At 37.7% G+C, this 20076-nt stretch overlaps 1 protein-coding gene across 5 annotated transcripts in view; it reads right to left on the bottom strand.

Annotated features, from left to right (window-relative positions):
• Positions 1-20076, bottom strand: part of WDR76 (WD repeat domain 76) — a 61821-nt gene that overhangs the window by 37120 nt on the left and 4625 nt on the right. For all 5 annotated transcript variants that reach the window (XM_036841675.1, XM_036841676.1, XM_036841677.1 and 2 more), the window contains 2 exons: positions 6918-7010; positions 5569-5624 (listed from right to left, as the gene is read on the bottom strand). In XM_036841675.1, coding sequence (XP_036697570.1) covers positions 5569-5624; positions 6918-7010 — 149 coding nt within the window. The remainder of the gene's footprint in view (positions 1-5568; positions 5625-6917; positions 7011-20076) is intronic.

Consider the following 20076-nt stretch of genomic DNA (forward strand, 5'->3'; position numbering starts at 1 on the left):
AATCAAAACTACAATGAGGTATCACCTCATTCCAGTGAAAACGGCCATCATCAAAAAATCTACAAACAATAAATGCTGGAGAGGGTGTAGACAAAAGGGAACCCTCTTGCACTGTTGGTGAGAATGTAAATTGATACAGTCACTATGGAGAACAGTACTGAGGTTCCTTAAAAAACTAAAAACAGAACTACCATATGACCCAGCAATCCTCCTACTGGGCATATACCCTGAGAAAACCATAATTCAAAATGACACATGTACCCCAATGTTCACTGCAGCACTATTTACAACAGCCAAGACATGGAAACAACCTAAATGTCCAATGACAGATGAGTGGATAAAGAAGATGTGGTACATATATACAATGGAATATTACTCAACCATAAAAAGGAACGAAATTGGGTCATTTGTAGAGATGTGGATGGACCTAGAGTCTGTCATACAGAGTGAAGTAAGTCAGAGAAAAACAAATATCGTATATTAACGCATAAATGTGGAATATAGAAAAATGCTACAGATGAACCTATTTCCAGAGCAGGAACAGAGACGCAGACATAGAGAACGGACATGTGGACGTGGTGGGGGAGGGGGGGGTGGGAGGGGAGGGTGGGATGAACTGGGAGATTAGGATTGACATATATACACTACAATGTGTAAAACAGATAGCTAGTGGGAACCTGCTGTATAGCACAGGGAGCTAAGCTCGGTGCTCTGTGATGGGTGGGATGGGGAGGTGGGGGGTGGGAGAGAGGTCCAAGAGGGAGGGAATATATGTGTACATATAGCTGAGCCACTTCGTTGTACAGCAGAAACTAACACAACACTGTAAAGCAATTATACTCCAATTAAAAAAAAAAAGAAATAAAAGAGGGGACTCGCTACAGATCCTATGGACATTAAAAAGGTAATAAAGAAATAATATGAACAACTCAATGCCCACATATTTGAAAACCTAGATGAAATGGACCAATTCCTTGAAACATACAATTTGCCAAAACTCATATAAGAAACAATCTGAATAGGCCTGTATTTATTAAAGAAATTGAACTAGTAATTAATAACCTTCCAAAACAGAAAGCACCAGGCTGATATGGGTGCACTAGTGAATTCTACCACACATTGAAGGGAAAAATTAAACCAATTCTCTACAATCTTTTTCAGAGGACAGAAGCAGAGGGAATACTACCTAACTCATTCTATGAGGCTAACATTACTGTGATATCAAAACCAGACAGACATTACAAGAACAGAAAACTACAGATCAATATCTCTCATGAGCCAAGATGCAAAAACCCTCAACAGAATATTAGTAAATTGAATCCAACAATGTGTAAAATGTATTATAAACCACAACCAACTGGAATATATCCCAGGCATGCAGCACTAGCTCAACACACAATAATCAATTAATGTAATCCACCCATCAACAGGCTGAAAAAAAAATTGCATGAGCTTATCAATAACTGCAGGAAAAGCATTTGGCAAATCCCAACACCCATTCAGAATAAAAATTCTCAGTAAACTGAAAATAGAGGGGAACTTCCTCAACGAAATAAACTCTACAAAAAACCCTATAGCTAACATAATATTTAGTGGTGAGAAATGCCAAGCTTTCCCACTGAGATAAGGTACAAGGCAAGAATGTCCTCTCTCACGACTTCTTTTCAACACTGTCGGACTCCCCTGGTGGCGCAGTGGTTGAGAATCCACCTGCCAATGCAGGGGACATGGGTTCAAGCCCTGGTCCAGGAAGATCCCACATGCCGCGGAGCAATTAAGCCCATGCGCCACAACTACTGAGCCTGCACTCTAGAGCCCACGAGCCACAACTACTGAGCCCACATGCCACAACTACTGAAGCCCGTGCGCCTAGAGCCCGTGCTCCACAACAAGAGAAGCCACTGCAATGAGAAGCCCGCATACCACAAGGAAGAGTAACCCCCTCTCGCCACAACTAGAGAAAGCCCACGTGCAGCAACGAAGACCCAACACAGCCAAAAATTAATTAATTAATTAACTAACTAACAACAACAAAAAAAACCCCACTGTGCTGAAAGTTCTAGCTAATGCAATAATAGAAGAAAAGGAAATAAATGGTATAAAGATTGGGAAGAAAGAAATAAAACTGTATTTGTTCACAAATGATATGATGGTCTATTTAGAAAATTCTAAAGAATGGATAAGGGCTTCCTTGGTGGCGCAGTGGTTGAGAATCTGCCTGCCAATGCAGGGGACACGGGTTCGAGCCCTGGTCTGGGAAGATCCCACATGCCGCGGAGCAACTAGGTCCGTGAGCCACAACTACTGAGCCTGTGCGTCTGGAGCCTGTGCTCCGCAACAAGAGAGGCCGCGACAGTGAGAGGCCCACGCACCGCAATGAAGAGTGGCCCCCGCTCACCGCAACTAGAGAAAGCCCTCACACTGAAACGAAGACCCAACACAGCCAAATAAATAAATAAATAAAATAAATTTATTAAAAAAAAAAAAAAAAAAAGAATGGATAAAAATATTCCTGGAAGTAATAAGTGATTATAGCAAGGTTGTAGGATACAGGGTTAATATACAAAAGTCAACTGATTTCCTATATACCAGCAAGAAACAAGTGAAATTTGAAATTTAAAATACAATCCATTTAAATTATAAACCAAAACAAAATGAAATACTTAGGCATAAATCTAAGAAAATATTTATAAAATTTATATGAGGAAAACTACAAAACTCTGATGATAGAAATCAAAGAACTAAATAAATGGAGAGATTATCCATGTTCTTTGATAAGAAGACATATTGTCAAGATGTCAGTTCTTCCCAACTTAATCTATAGATTCAAAGCAATCCCAATCAAAATCCCAGCAAGTTATTTTGCGGATATTGACAAACTGATTCTACAGTTTATACAGGGAGGCAAAAGACACAGAAGAACTAACACAATATTTAAGGAGAAGAACAAAGTTAGAGGACTGACTACCCAATGTCAAAACTTAAAGCCATAATAAGCAAAAGTGTGATACTGACAAAAGAAACAATTCAACTGTCCATCAACATAGCACATTCATACAGAAGAAAAAACATGATGAAGTAAAGCTGTACACATCAACATGAATGAATTTTAAAACATAAAGATATAGGGACTTCCCTGGTGGCGCATATAGGGACTTCCCTGGTGGCGCAGTGGTTGAGAATCCGCCTGCCAGTGCAGGGGACATGGGTTCGATCCCTGGTCCAGGAAGATCCCACATGCCGCTGAGCAACTAAGCCCATGCACCACAACTACTGAGCCTGCGCTGTAGAGCCCACGAGCCACAACTACTGAAGCCCACGCGCCTAGAGCCGGTGCTCCGCAACAAGAGAAGCCACCGCAATGAGGAGCCCGTGCACCACAATGAAGAGTAGCCCCCGTTTGCTGCAACTAGAGAAAGCCCGCGTGCAGCAATGAAGACCCAACACAGCCAAAAATAAATAAATAAATAATTTTAAAAAAATAAAATAAAATAAAACATAAAGATATAAAAATGAGCAAAATAAAATCCCAGAATATAAAAATGGCACATTGTATGTCAATATAAAAAACAGGACAAAATAAGCAAAACACTGTTTAAATATACATTCACAGGTGGTAAAACTATAAATAAATACAAGGATTGATTATCACAGAATTCAGCATAATGGACTTCCTTGACAGTCCAGTGGTTAAGAATCAGCCTTCCAATGCAGGGGATGCGGGTTCGATCCTTGGTCGGGGAACTAAGATCCCACATGCTGCGGGGCAACTAAGCCCACATGCTCTAGAGTCCACGCACCGCAACTACAGAGAAGCCCACGCGCCGCAACGAAATATCCCGTGTGCCGCAACTAAGACCCCACGCAGCCAAATAAATAAATAAATAAGAATTCACATAATGACTGTTATCTGGAGGGAGGGCCTTAAGAGGTACTATAAATTTCTATTGACCTGGATGGCAAGTACATGGATGGGTGCTTGAATTACTATTATTTTTTCAACTATACAAATACTTCATATGTGGGGACTTCCGTGGTGGCACAGTGATTAAGAATCCGCCTGCCAATACAGGGGACACGGGTTCGATCCCTGGTCCGGGAAGATCCCACATGCCACAGATCAACTAAGCCCGTGTGCCACAACTACTGAGCCTGCACTCTAGAGCCCGCGTGCCACAACTACTGAAGCCCGTGTGCCTAGAGCCAGTGCTCCACAACAAGAGAACCCACTGCAATGAGAAGCCCGTGCACCACAACAAAGAGTAGCCCCTGCTCGCTGCAACTAGAGAAAGCCCACACGCACAGCAACGCAGACCCAACACAGCCAAAAATAAATAAATAAATTTTTAAAAAAATAAATTGATTAATAAAAAAATACTTCATATGTGCTTCTTTGTATGTATAATATATTTAGTAATTTTTTAAAACTTAAACCCCTCTAGATTGGCATAATGCCAACTTTACAGATAAGGAAAGAAAATTACATAAATCGTCCAAAGTTAATACCACAGCTATAAGTTGCTGAATTGAAACTTGAAATCATGTTTGCCAAATTTCAAAAGCTATGCTCTTTCCTCTATATTATATAACTTCTGCTCTATCTACTGGATACTAATACTTATACAACTACTAAGTGCTGAAATTCTGTGACTTAGGTGAGGAAAAAAACATTAATCTTTGCTAATAAAAAATATGCAAATATAAGCTAATGACGAATTGACAACAGAACCGGTGCTATTATCTTCCAGCGTTAATGATGTTCCTCCTGTAATAATTTTTCACACTCGCAGATACCTGGTCATAATTAAAGGTTTAGCTTTTCTCAAGCTAGCTGACCTGTATGAGAATCATACCAATTAAATGATGCTACATTTCATTAGCATCTAGCACTAAAAAAATGGTCTACTGATGCCAAGATTTTCAGTTTCTTCACTTATACATAAGCCCTGCTAAAATGAAGAGGAGAGAAACCTAAAGAATCCTGGAGTTCAAATCCTGAAGCTTCCACTTAAGAACTACTTTGACCTTGAGCAAATTATCAGTACTTTACCTCTTTGAGCCTGTTTTCTATCCCACAAAATTTTTGCCAGAAATAAATGAGATAATGCAGTATAAAAATTTTAGGTCACTGCACTGTATTTCATAGATGTGCAACAAATGCTCATTTCCTTCCTTTATTCTAGGAATGGGAAAGAAAAAACAAATTGAGAAGCAAAAAGACAGCCAGAAAAATAAAGTAGAAGAATCCTTAAGAACAGTTTCTCAGACAAAAATAAGAACAATTTAGTGGTAATAAAGATTTCTCTCCATTAGCAGCAATAATAAATATAAACAAAATTCAGCTCTCAAGATTCTATTTCCTGTATAGTCCTTTAATGAAGATGAGAACTTTAGAGTTATTAAAAGGTAGCATTCCCTCAGAGTTCCTATAAAGGATTAAGATTAAATTACATTAAATTACAGAGTTTCTGATCTGCTATTTATTTTACTATGTTGAACCAGTTTTTCAAATTATAAAACAACTCAGCAATATATCATGGTACAGGAAATGTAAACCAAATCTTTTACCTTTTGGATTCAGGAGGCTGTCTCTTCTTTATCATTTCACGGAGCCTTGCAGCTGACTGCAAAATACACAAAACATACACATGTAAAAAAACACTATCTTATAACTACATAGCTTTCCTTCTAAAATATTAAGTATCTGCTACTGTATCCACACTAAACCAAGATCTATATAGGAACTAAAGAACCTTGAGATATGATACCTGTTCTTCTAGTAGACATGAGACAAATACACTATCAATAATAAAGACAAGTATATAATACTATCTAATGTACTGACATTCTGATACCTTGGACCAGGTTGCTAACAAGTTTACATGATTAAACATTAAACATTTATCAAATATACTATTACAAATTTAAAAGTTTAAATTCTACTACAGGCAATCCTACTTTGGTGTTTTCCAGAAAAGTTACAGGTTATACTTCCACAAATCAAATCAGAATTTCTGTTAACTAAAGTCAAAATCAGAGATACTTTTGTTTAAATTTCTTATGAATTTTCAACTGTTAGTGACTCAACAATTTAGTCCCTTATATTAACTCGCCCTCCCTCCCCTCAAGATGCAAATACACACTGAATATTTAGGAATCTGGTATTCAGAGAAACCAAACAGCTATTTAATAAAGCCAAGGATTTAATGTATTTTGGGGGAAAACATCACCCTCCTAAACAGCTATTCTCTCACACATAGAAATTTTACCCCAGTGTGAAGACCTTCAGTGTAAATTATACCTTTAGTAATAATGATTATAAAACATTACCATACTTCTGGCCACTTATCCTTAAAGTTTCCTATACAAAGCATATTCCCATCTATTCTTTTTTTTTTTTGGCCTTGCCACACTGCATGAGGGATCTTAGTTCCCTGACCAGGGATTGAACCTGCACCCCCTGCAATGGAAGCTCGGAATCTTAACCATGGGACCTCCAGGAAAGTTCCTCGCATCTATTCTTAAAGTTTAAAAAAAAAAAAGCCGTCCTCTCTCTCCTCTACCACACATCCCTTAACCCATCCCTCCCACTTCACCTTTAACCTTTAGTTAAAGCAACCTCTTGGAACATACCCTGTTTCTTTGAATCCAAGACAACTGTTCGTAAGACACCATTATTTTATGTACCACCAAAAAAGGCGTGAGGGGAAGCTGCCAGTTATAGTTTTAATATGCCAATTTCAAAAAAATGTCTTGGAATCAATAAAATATGGTAACCTCTTTCTATTAAGTGAAAATCTTGCTCCTAGTTTTACCCTCCCTCATTTGACACTATGAAACCTGATACTATGAGTATTTTATCAACCTACTGGCAAGAGGAATAGTATCTCAGTTTTAATTAGAAACTCCACACAAACCTCAGACAACTGAAGAGAAGCAAAAAAGTTTGCATTTTCTGATATGTTCTTCAGTCTCTTCTTTTCGTATGGTGACAATCCTGAAAAATCATCCTATGAAATTACACCAAAAAGATTCTGTTACTTTACATAATCCATAGCAAAAGTGCCTCGCAAAACTAGTTGTTGCATTCTCTGCATGTATATTTTTCTTTGAATTGCACCTACTCTAATTATTTTATGTTATCTTACCAAACAGCACATAATCTTTGCTGCATTGAATATTGAGATAAAGAGTCTGAATTTAGGATAATCACAGAATATATGTATGGTTTCCCAATTAAATAACAAGTGATCTGATGTCAGAAGTCAGGTAGTGTAACCTAATAGCACATTACTTCCTACTGGCCGTTAATTGTACTATTTCTCAAAGTTATCTTTTTATTAAACAAAACAAGAAAAAACTCAATAACAGAAATTTTTAAATTCATTGAAATGGTTAAAGAAATTCAGAAAAGAGAACAAAGAAAGAGAAACACATGGGCAAAAAAGACAACTTTGAACTAGAAAATCTTGGAGGTCCAATATCCAACTAATAGTTGTAGGGGGAAAAAAGGAGCAGAGAAAATTGAGGAGAGAAAATCATTAGAGAAATAATACAAGAAAGTTTCTCAAAACCGAAGAAATGAGTTACAAGATTAAAAGGGCCTGGCGTGTATGCAACACAATGAATGAAAAAAGACTCAAGCCTAGGCACATCATCACAAAATTTCTCAGTTCCTGAGACGGGTGAGTTAAGAGAAGATCCCAAAAGCTTGCAGAGGGAAAAATAGACCACAAAGAACCAAGAATCAGAATGATACTAACTTCTCAATATCGAGGAAGCTAGAAAACAATGAAAGAATGTGTTAAAAATGATAAGGAAAAATTAAATTATTTTCAACTTACAGTTCTAAATCCAGTTAAGCCAGCAATCAAATAAAAAGCATAAAGACTTTTTCAGACATGCAAACTATCTCTCATACACCTGTTTTCAGGAAGTTACTATAAGCTGCACTTCATCAAAATGAGAGAATAAACCAAGAAAGAGAAAGACAGGATCCAGGCTACAGAAGTTCCAACATAGGACAGATAAAAGATAAAAGAAATTTAAAGGAAAACAGTAAAAAGAAGGCCAAGAAAGAGTAAAACAGTCCAGAAAGAAGTAGGAAGATGGAGGGCCCCAGAAAATATTTCATGAATAAAATATATATATACACATGAAGCCATTAGAATTCTCTGATTTACATTGAGAGAAATTTTGCAACTCAGGTGAAGCTTGGACTATATGTAATAAGGATCTGGGAAGGGAAAACATGGGGTTGGGGGAGAAGGGGACAGCACACATGTGTAAACTTCATATTCCATAGTAAGTCAATAGATAATGTGGGGAAAAAAAGCTAAAATGGCTTAAAGTGCAATTTGTCTGTTGAGCAGCAACCACAAATAGAGAGGGATGTGACAGAAAATTGTTGGCTGTTTTGATTTGTTCCTGTGTATACATGTGTGTACATATGGAATTATCTCTATGTAAGATACATATACACACACACGTGGAATTATATGATGTAAACACGTATGTACATGCATCAATTTGACCAAAATAAAGATTTTTCTCTCACACACAAAATAACAGTGGTAGCAAAGGTGTATGGCTATTTTGTCATTGCCTTTAAAATTGCTTCTCAGAGAAAAACATCACCACCATCATCATCAAGAACTTCCTAAGAATCTATTTCAAAATGCTGCATTTGGAGATCAAAGAAACAAATTTAAATGATTCTACTTACCACAGGAAAAATTAAGAAAATTAAGAAAAATCATCAGACTTTTTTTTGAGGTATGTGTAATTCAAACTATTCTCATCCATTACCCACCCCTCAAAAACTTGCAACATCAAACACTGAGCAAAGAATATCAGACAAAGTGGGCTCTCAAAGTAAATATACTATAGGAAATAGAAATCTTTTTAATTCCATTATCTTGGCACTTGAGAAGTTACTGCACCTATAAAACAGGAAAAGAAATGCTATCTTTAAGAAAACAAAAGGAGGAAAATAATTTGAATTAAAAATATGCTTAATACCAAAAATTTACAAACTGTATGAAGACATATATAAGATTCTCAAAATGACAAAACTGTAGAGAAGGAAAACAAATTAGTGGTTGCCAGGGGTTAAGGACGGTGAGAGGGAGGGCAGTGGGCATAACTACAAAGGGGTAGCCTAACAGAGATCTTTGTAGAGATAGAATAGTTCTGTATCATGATTGTGGTGGTGGCTACATGAATCTATACATGTGATAAAATGATACAGAACTACACACACACCTTATACCAATATGAATTTCCTGGTTTTGATATTGCAATGTAGTTATTTAAGATGTACTCATTGAGGGAGTTCCCTGGTGGCCAACTGGTTAGGACTCTGCACTCTCACTGCCAAGGGCCCAGTTCAATCAAAAAACAAACAAGATGTACTCATTGGGAAAAACTGGGTGAAGAATACAGGAGGCCTCTCTGTGCTACTTTTGCAAATTGCTATGAATCTGTAATCACTTTGAAATAAAATTTTTAAAAAATATACATTTCTCAGCTAACATCATACTTAATGGTGAAAAACTGAAAGCTTTTCCCCTAAACTTCGGAACAAGATAAATATGTCTGCTCTCGCCACTTCTGTTAAAAATTGTACTGGAAGTTCTAGCCAGGACAATTAGACAAAAAAGGAAATAAAAGACATCCAGATTGGAAAGGAAGAAATATAACTATCTTTATTGCCAATGACATAATCTTATACGTAGAAAATCCTAAAGAATCCACACAAAAAAATTAGAATAAATGACTTCAGCAAAGTTGTAAGATACAAGATCAATATACAAAAATAAGTTGTATTTCTATACATTATCAATGAACAGTCAGAAAATGAAATTAAGAAAACAATACCATTCATAATAGCATCAAAAAGAAAAATATACTTTGACAAAAATTTAACCAAAGAAATGCAAGGCTTGTACACAGAAAATTACAAAATACTGAAGGAAATTAAAGAATATCTAAGTAAATGGAAAGACATCTCATGTTCATAGATTGAAAAACTTAATATTGTTAAAATGGCAACACTCCCCAAATTGACCTACAGATTCAGTGCAATCTCTGTCAAAATTCTAAATGTCATTTTTGCAGAAATGGATAAGCTGATCCTAAAATTCATATGGCAATGCAAGGGACCCAGAATGGCCAAACAATCTTGAAAAAGAAGAACCAAGTTATAAGACTCACACTTCTTGATTTCAAAACTTAACTACAAAGCTACAGTAGTTAAAACAGTGTGGAACTGGCATAAGGATAGGCAGATAGATCAACTGAATAAAACTGAGTCTAGAAATAAACCTATATACCTATGGTGAACTTGTTTTCAATAAGGAAGTCCAGACCATTCAACGTGAAAGAAGAGTCTTGACAACAAACGGTTCTAGGACAAAAAGATATCCACATGCAAAAGTATGAATTTGGACCCCATCTCATATCATATATAAAAATTAACTCAAAATAGATCAAAGACCTAAATTTAACAGCTAAAGCTATAAAATTCTCAGAAGGAAATATAGGTGTAAGTCTTCATAACCCTGGATTAGGCAATGGTTTCTTAGATATGACACCAAAGCACCAGCAACAAAAGAAAAAATAAACTGAACTCGAATTAAAATTTTTAAATGAAATTTAAATTTAAAACATCTGTATGTCAAAGGACATTATCAAGAAAGTGAAAAGAAAGTCCCAGAATGAGAGAAAATATTTGCAAATAATATATCTAATAAGGACCTAGTGTCCAGAATATATAAAGGACTCTTACAATTCAACAGTAAAAAGACAACTTAGAGGAGACCTTCAAGATGGCAGAGAAGTAAGACATGGAGATCACCTTCCTCCCCACAAATACATCAGAAATACATCTACATGTGGAACAACTCCTACAGAATACTTACTGAACCCTGCCAGAAGACCTCAGACTTCCCAAAAGGCAAGAAACTCCCCACGTACCTGGGTACGGCAACAGAAAAAAGAAAAACAGAGACAAAAGAATAGGGACAGGACCTGCACCTCTGGGAGGGAGCTGTGAAGGAGGAAAAGTTTCCACACACTAGGAAGGGCAAAGCGGAGAGATTTCCGCACAGAGGATCGGTGACAACAACCACTCACCAGCCTGAGAGGCTTCTATGCTCACCCATTGGGGTGGGTGGGGACTGGGAGATGAGGCTCCGGCTTCGGAGGTCAGATCCCAGGGAGAAGACTGGGGTTGGCTGTGTGAACACAGCCTGAAGGGGGCTAGTGTGCCACAGCTAGCCGGGAGGGAGTCCAGGAAAAAGGCTGGACCTGCCTAGAGGCAAGAGACCACTGTTTTGGGGTGCGAGGAGAGGGGATTCAGAACACCGCTTAAACAAGCTCCAGAGACGGGAGCAGCCACGCCTATCAGCGTGGTCAACAGAGACGGGCATGAAACTCTAAGGCTGCTGCCGCAGCCACCAAGAAGCCTGTGTGCAAGCCCAGGTCACTATCCACACCTCCCCTCCCAGGAGCCTGTGCAGCCCGCCACTGCCAGGGTCCCGTGACGCAGGGACAACTTCCTGGGAGAACACACAGCACGCCTCATGCTGTTGCAATGACACGCTGGCTTCTGCCACCGCAGGCTCACCGCGCATTCCGTACCCCTCCCTCCCCCCGGCCTGAGTGAGCCAGAGCCCCCTAACCAGCTGCTACTTTAACCCCATCCTGTCTGAGTGAAGAACAGACGCCCTCAGGCGACCTACACGCAGAGGCAGGGCCAAATCCAAAGATGGACCGCAGGAGCTGTGCGAACAAAGAAGAGAAAAGGAAATTTCTCCCAGCAGCCTCAGGAGCAGCGGATTAAATCTCCACAACCTGATGTACCCTGTATCTGTGGAATACCTGAATAGACAATGAATCAACCCAAAATTGAGGCAGTGGATTTTGGGAGCAACTGTAGACTTAGGGTTTGCTTTCTGCATCTAATTTCTTTCTGGTTTTATGTTTATCTTAGTTTAGTATTTAGAGTTAATTGTCATCAGTAGATTTGTTTATTAATTTGGTTGCTCTCTTCCTCCTTTTATATATATATATATATATATATATATATATATATATAGTTTTTTTTCCTTTTTCTCTTTTTGTGAGTGTGTATGTGTATGCTTCTTTGTGTGATTTTGTCTGTATAGCTTGGCTTTTACCATTTGTCCTAGAGTTCTGTCTGTCCGTTTTTGTTTTTTTTTTTTAAGTATAGTTTTTAGCGCTTGCTATCATTTGTGGATTTGTTTTTTGGTTTGGTTGCTCTCTTCTTTCTTTTTTTTTTTTAATTACGTTTTCATTTTTTTATTTTCAATAATTATTTTTTACCTTTTATTTTAAGAAATTTATTTCATTTATTTATTTTTTCTTTCTTTCTTTCATTTTTTTTCTCGCTTTTCTTCTGAGCCATGTGGCTAACAGGGTCTTGGTGCTCCAGCTGGGTATCAAGCCTATGCCTCTGAGGTGGGAGATCCGAGCTCAGGACATTGGTCCACCAGAGACCTCCCAGCTCCATGTAATATCAAATGGCGAAAGCTCTCCCAGAGATCTCCATCTCAACGCTAAGACCGAGCTCTACTCAACGACCAGCAAGCTACGGTGCTGGACACCCTATGCCAAACAACTAACAAGACAAGAACACAACCCCACCCATTAGCAGAGAGGCTGCCTAAAATCATAATAAGGTCACAGACACCCCAAAACACACCACTGGACGTGGTCTTGCACACCAGAAAGACAAGATCCAGCCTCATCCACCAGAACACAGGCACTAGTCCCCTCCACCAGGAAGCCTACACAACCCACTGAACCAACCTTGGCCACCGGGGGCAGACACCAAAAACAACGGGAACTACGAACCTGCAGCCTGCGAAAAGGAGATCCCAAACACAGTAAGTTAAGCAAAATGGGAAGACAGAGAAATACACAGCAGATGAAAGCAACGTAAAACCCCACCAGGCCAAACAAATGAAGAGGAAATAGGCAGTCTACCTGAAAAAGAATTCAGAGTAATGATAGTAAATATGATCCAAAGTCTTGGAAGTAGAATGGAGAAAATAAAAGAAACGTTTAACAAGGACCTAGAAGAACTAAAAAGCAAACAAACAATGATAAACACAATAAATGAAATCAAAAATTCTCTAGAAGGAATCAACAGCAGAATAACTGAGGCAGAAGAACGGATAAGTGACCTGGAAGATAAAAGAGTGGAAATAACCACTGCAGAGCAGAATAAAGAAAAAAGAATGAAAAGAATTGAGGACAATCTCAGAGACCTCTGGGACAACATTAAACGCACCAACATTCGAATTATAGGGGTCCCAGAAGAAGAAGAGAAAAAGAAAGGGACTGAGAAAATATTTGAAGAGATTATAGTTGAAAACTTCCCTAATATGGGAGAGGAAATAATCAATCAAGTCCAGGAAGCGCAGAGAGTCCCATACAGGATAAATCCAAGGAGAAACATGCCAAGACACATATTAATCAAACAAAAATTGAATACAAAGAAAAAATATTAAAAGCAGCAAGGGAAAAACAACAAATAACATACAAGGGAATCCCCATAAGGTTAACAGCTGATCTTTCAGCAGAAACTCTGCAAGCCAGAAGGAAGTGGCAGGACATATTTAAACTGATGAAAGGGAAAAACCTACAACCAAGATTACCCTACCCAGCGAGGATATCATTCAGATTTGACAGAGAAATTAAAACCTTTACAGACAAGCAAAACCTAAGAGAATTCAGCACCACCAAACCGGCTCTACAACAAATGCTAAAGGAACTTCTCTTGGCAGGAAACACAAGAGAAGGAAAAGACTTACAATAACAAACCCAAAACAATTAAGAAAATGGTAATAGGAACATACATATGGATAACTACCTTAAATGTAAGATTCAATGCTCCAACCTGGAGCAGACTGGCTGAATGGATACAAAAACAAGGCCCGTACATATGCTGTCTACAAGAACCCACTTCAGACCTAGGGACACATACAGACAGAAAGTGAGGGGATGGAAAAAGATACTCCATGCAAATGGAAATCAAAAGAAAGCTAGAGTAGCAATTCTCTTATCAGACAAAATAGACTTTAAAATAAAGACTATTACAAGAGACAAAGAAGGACACTACATACTGATCAAGGGATCAATCCAAGAAGAAGCTATAACAACTGTAAATATTTTTGTACCCAACATAGGAGCACCTCAATACATAAGGCAAATGCTAACAGCCATAAAAGGGGAACTCGACAGTAATACAATCATACTAGGGGACTTTAACACCCCACTTTCACCAATGGAAAGATCATCCAAAATGAAAATAAATAAGGAAACACAAGCTTTAAATGATACATTAAACAAGATGGACTTAATTAATATTTATAGGACATTCCATCCAAAAACAACAGAATACTACACTTTCTTCTCAAGTGCTCATGGAACATTCTCCAGGATAGGTCCTATCTTGGGTCACAAATCAAGCCTTGGTAAATTTAAGAAAATTGAAATCGTATCAAGTATCTTTTCTGACCACAACACTATGAGACTAGATATCAATTACAAGAAAAAATCTGTAAAAAATACACACACATGGAAGCTACACAATACACTGCTAAATAACCAAGAGATCACTGAAGAAATCAAAGAGGAAATTTAAAAACACCTAGAAAACAAATGACAATGAAAACACAACAACCCTAAACCTATGGGATGCAGCAAAAGCAGTTCTAAGCGGTAAGTTTATAGCAATTCAATCCTACCTCAAGAAACAAGAAAAATCTCAAATAAACAACTTAACCTTACACCTAGAGCAATTAAAGAAAGAAGAATAAAAAAAAACCCTAAGTTAGCAGAAGGAAAGAAATCATAAAGATTAGATCAGAAATAAATGAAAAAGAAATGAAGGAAACAATAGCAAAGATCAATAAAACTAAAAGCTGGTTCTTTGAGAAGATAAACAAAATTGATAAACCATTAGCCAGATTCATCAAGAAAAAAAGGGAGAAGACTCAAATCAATAGAATTAGAAATGAAAAAGGAGAAGCAACAACTGACACTGCAGAAATACAAAGGACCATGAGAGATTACGACAAGCAACTATATGCCAATATAATGGACAACGTGGAAGAAATGGACAAATTCTTAGAAAAGCCCAACCCTCTGAGACTCAATCAGGAAGAAACAGAAAATATAAACAGACCAATCATAAGCCCTGTAATTGAAACTGTGATTTAAAACCTTCCAACAAACAAAAGCCCAGGACCAGATGGCTTCACAGGCGAACTCTATCAAACATTTAGAGAAGAGCTAACACCTATCCTCCTCAAACTCTTCCAAAATATTGCAGAGGGAGGAACACTCCCCAACTCATTCTACGAGGCCACCATCACCCTGATAGCAAAACCAGACAAAGATGTCACAAAGAAAGAAAACTACAGGCCAATATCACTGATGAACACAGATGCAAAAATCCTCAACAAACTACTAGCAAACAGAATCCAACAGCACATTTAAAGGATCATACACCATGATCAAGTGGGGTTTATCCCAGGAATGCAAGGATTCTTCAATATACGCAAATCAATCAATGTGACACACCATATTAACAAATTGAAGGATAAAAACCATATGATCATCTCAATAGACGCAGAAAAGGCTTTCAACAAAATTCAACGATATTGAATTTTACGATAAAAACCCTCCAGAAAGTAGGCATAGAGGGAACTTACCTCAACATAATAAAGGCCATATATGACAAACCGACAGCCAACATTGTCCTCAATGGTGAAAAACTGAAACCATTTCCACTAAGATCAAGAATAAGACAAGGTTGCCCACTCTCACCACTATTATTCAACATAGTTTTGGAAGTGTTAGCCACAGCAATCAGAGAAGAAAAAGAAATAAAAGAAATCCAAATCGGAAAAGAAGAAGTAAAACTGGCACTGTTTGCAGATGACGTGATACTATACATAGAGAATCCCAAAGACGCTACCAGAAAACTACTAGAGCTAATCAATGAATTTGGTAAAGTAGCAGGATACAAAATTAATGCACAGAAATCTCTTGAATTCCTACACACTAATGATGAAAAATCTGAAAGTGAAATTAAGGAAACACCCCCATTTACCATTGCAACAAAAAGAATAAAATACCTAGGAATAAACCTGCCTAAGGAGACAAAAGACCTGTATGCAGAAAACTATAAGACACTGATGAAAGAAATTAAAGACGATACAAACAGATGGAGAGGTATACCATGTTCTTGGATTGGAAGAATCAACATCATGAAAATGACTATACTACCCAAAGCAATCTACAGATTCAGTTCAATCCTTATCAAACTACCACTGGCATTTTTCACAGAACTAGAACAAAAAATTTCACAATTTGTATGGAAACACAAAAGACCCCAAATAGCCAAAGCAATCTTGAGAAAGAAAAATGGAGGTGGAGGAATCAGGCTCCCGGACTTCGGACTATACTACAAAGCTACAGTAATCAAGACAGTATGGTACTGGCACAAAAACAGAAATATAGATCAATGGAACAGGAGAGAAAGCCCAGAGATAAACCCACGCAAATATGGTCACCTTATTTTTGATAAAGGAGGCAAGAATATACAATGGAGAAAAGACAGCCTCTTCAATAAGCGGTGCAGGGAAAACTGGATAGCTACATGTAAAAGAAAGAAATTAGAAGACTCCCTAACACCATACACAAAAATAAACTCAAAATGGATTAAAGACCTAAATGTAAGGCCAGACACTATCAAACTCTTAGAGGAAAACAAAGGCAGAACACTCTATGACATAAATTACACTGAGATCCTTTTTGACCCACCTCCTAGAGAAATGGAAATAAAAACAAAAATAAACAAATGGGACCTAATGAAACTTAAAAGCTTTTGCACAGCAAAGGAAACCATAAACAAGACAAAAAGACAACCCTCAGAATGGGAGAAAGTATTTGCAAATGAAGCAACTGACAAAGGATTAATCTCCAAAATATAGAAGCAGCTCATGCAGCTCAATATCAAGAAAACAAACAACCCAATCCAAAACTGGGCAGAAGACCTAAATAGACATTTCTCCAAAGAAGATATACAGATGGCCAACAAACACATGAAAGAATGCTCAACATCACTAATCATTAGAGAAATGCAAATCAAAACTACAATGAGGTATCACCTCACACCAGTCAGAATGTCCATCATCAAAAAATCTACAAACAATAAATGCTGGAGGGGGTGTGGAGAAAAGGGAACCCTCTTGCACTGTTGGTGGGACTGTAAATTGGTACAGCCACTATGGAAAACAGTATGGAGGTTCCTTAAAAAACTAAAAATAGAACCACCATACGACCCAGCAATCCCACTACTGGGCATATACCCTGAGAAAACCATAATTCAAAAAGAGTCATGTACCACAATGTTCACTGCAGCACTACTCACAATACCCAGGACATGGAAGCAACCAAAGTGTCCATCGATAGATGAATGGATAAAGAAGATGTGGCACATATATACAATGGAATATTACTCAGCCATAAAAAGAAACGAAATTGAGTTATTTGTAGTGAGGTGGATGGACCCAGAGTCTGTCATACAGAGTGAAGTAAACCAGAAAGAGAAAAATACCGTATGCTAACACATATATATGGAAACTAAAAAAAAAAAAAAAAAAAAAAAAATGGTTATGAAGAACCTAGGGGCAGGACAGGAATAAAGAATGCAGATGTAGAGAATGGACTTGAGGACATGGGGACAGGGAAGGGTAAGCTGAGATGCAGTGAGAGAGTGATATGGACTTATATATACTACCAAATGTAAAATAGCTAGTGGGAAGCAGCTGCTTAGCACAGGGAGAGCAGCTCGGTGCTTTGTGACCACCTAGAGGGGTGGGATAGGGAGAGTGGGAGGGAGATGAAAGAGGGAGGAGATATGGGGATATATGTTTATGTATAGCTGATTCACTTTGTTATAAAGCAGAAACTAACACACCATTATAAAGCAATTATACTCCAATAAAGATGTTAAAAAAAAAAAAGACAATTTTCTAAATGGGCAAAGGACTTGAAAGGACAGTTCTCCAAAGTACAAAGTGCAAATATGCACATGTAAAGACGCTCAACATCATTAGTCTTTAGGAAAACACAAATCAAAACCACAATGGGGGGAGACTTCCCTGGTGGCGCAGTGGTTAACATCCGCCTGCCAATGGAGGGGACATGGGTTTGAGCCCTGGTCCAGTAAGATCCCACATGGCACAGAGCAACTAAGCCCATGCACCACAACTACTGAGCCTGCGCTCTAGAGCCCACGAGCCACAACTACTGAGCCCACGTGCCTAGAGCCCACGTGCCACGACTACTGAAGCCCATGTGCCTAGAGCCCATGATCCACAACAAGAGAAGCCACTGCAGTGAGAAGCCCACGCACCACAAGGAAGAGTAGACCCCACTCGCCGCAACTAGAGAAAGCCCGCGTGCAGCAACAAAGACCCAACACGGCCAAAAATAAATAAATTAATTAATTAATTAATTTTAAAAACCACAATGAGATACCACTTTGCATCCACTAGTATGGCTATAATCAAAACAGTTAAGGACATTATGTTAAGTGAAATAAGTCACAAAAAGACAAATACTATATGATTCCACTTATATGAGGTACTTATAACAATCAAATCCACAGAGACAGAAAGTAGAATGGTAGTTTTCATGGGCTGAAAGGAGGTAGGGGAATGGGGAGTTATTTAATGGGTATAGAGCTTCAGTTCTGCAAGATGAAAAGAGTTCTGGACATTCGTTTTACATCTATGTAAATGTACATAACACTACTGAACTGTACACTTAAAAATGGTAAAGATGGTAAATTATATATTGTGTATTTTACCTCAATTAAAAAATTTTAATTTTTAAAAAAGACAATAACAAGTATTGTTGAGGGTATAGAGAAATTGGATTTTTCAAAGTGGTTATGTAAAAATGGTGCAGTCACTTTGGCAAACAATTTGACAATTCCTCAAAAAGTTAAACACAGTTACCATTTGACCCAGCAATTTCACTCCAAGGTATATACCAAGAGAATGGAAAACATCACACAAAATCTCACAAGTAAATGCTCATGGCAGCATTATTCTTAAGAGCAAAAAAGTGAAAGCAACCCAAATGTCCATCAACTGATGAATGCATAAACAAAATGTGGTATATCCATACAATGGAATATTATTCAGCCATAAAAAGGAATGAAGTACCAATACATGCTACATGAATGAATGATGAAAACATGCTAAGTGAAGCCAGACCAAAAAAGCCATATATTGTATAATTCCATTCATATGAAATGTCCAGAATAGGCAAATCTATAGACAGAAAGCAGATTAGTGGTTTCCAGGGCTGAGGGAGGGAGGAATAGGGTTTGTAGTCACTGCTAACAGGTATGTGGTTTCTTTTTGGAGTGATGAAAATTTCTGAAATTGGATAGTGGTGATGGCTGCACAGCCTTATGTATGTATACTAAAAAACACTGAATTACACAATTTAGTAAATTTTATGTTATGTGAATTCTATCTTAATAAAAAAATAAATATATGCTTGATGACAGGAACCAGATATTCACATAGTCTCAAAGTATCTTCCTCAAAGTATTTAGTAATTACAAAGGGAAAAATAGTTACGTTTACATTAGAGAATCCTGGCAGACACCACCTTAGCTAAATGATCAAGGTCAACATCACCAGTAAAATACCAACATCATGTACACCCTGATATGATGCACTGAGGAGGGCACTTTCATTTCTGTGGTATGCTTCCCCAAAACGCAAAATCTTACTCTAATCATGAGAAAACAGCAGATAAACCCAAATTGAGGGAAATTATACAAAATAACTGCCCAGCACTATTCAAAAGTGTCAAGGTCATGAAAGATTGAGAAACTGTTTCCAGATCTACAGAGACATGACAACTAAATCCACTGTATGATCCTGGACTAAATACTGGAAGAGGAAAAAGGATATTAGTGGGAAAACTGGTGAAATCCTAATAAATTCTGTACGT

Source organism: Balaenoptera musculus, chromosome 2 (genome assembly GCF_009873245.2).
Source record: "Balaenoptera musculus isolate JJ_BM4_2016_0621 chromosome 2, mBalMus1.pri.v3, whole genome shotgun sequence".
NCBI classification, from domain to species: Eukaryota; Metazoa; Chordata; class Mammalia; order Artiodactyla; family Balaenopteridae; genus Balaenoptera; species Balaenoptera musculus.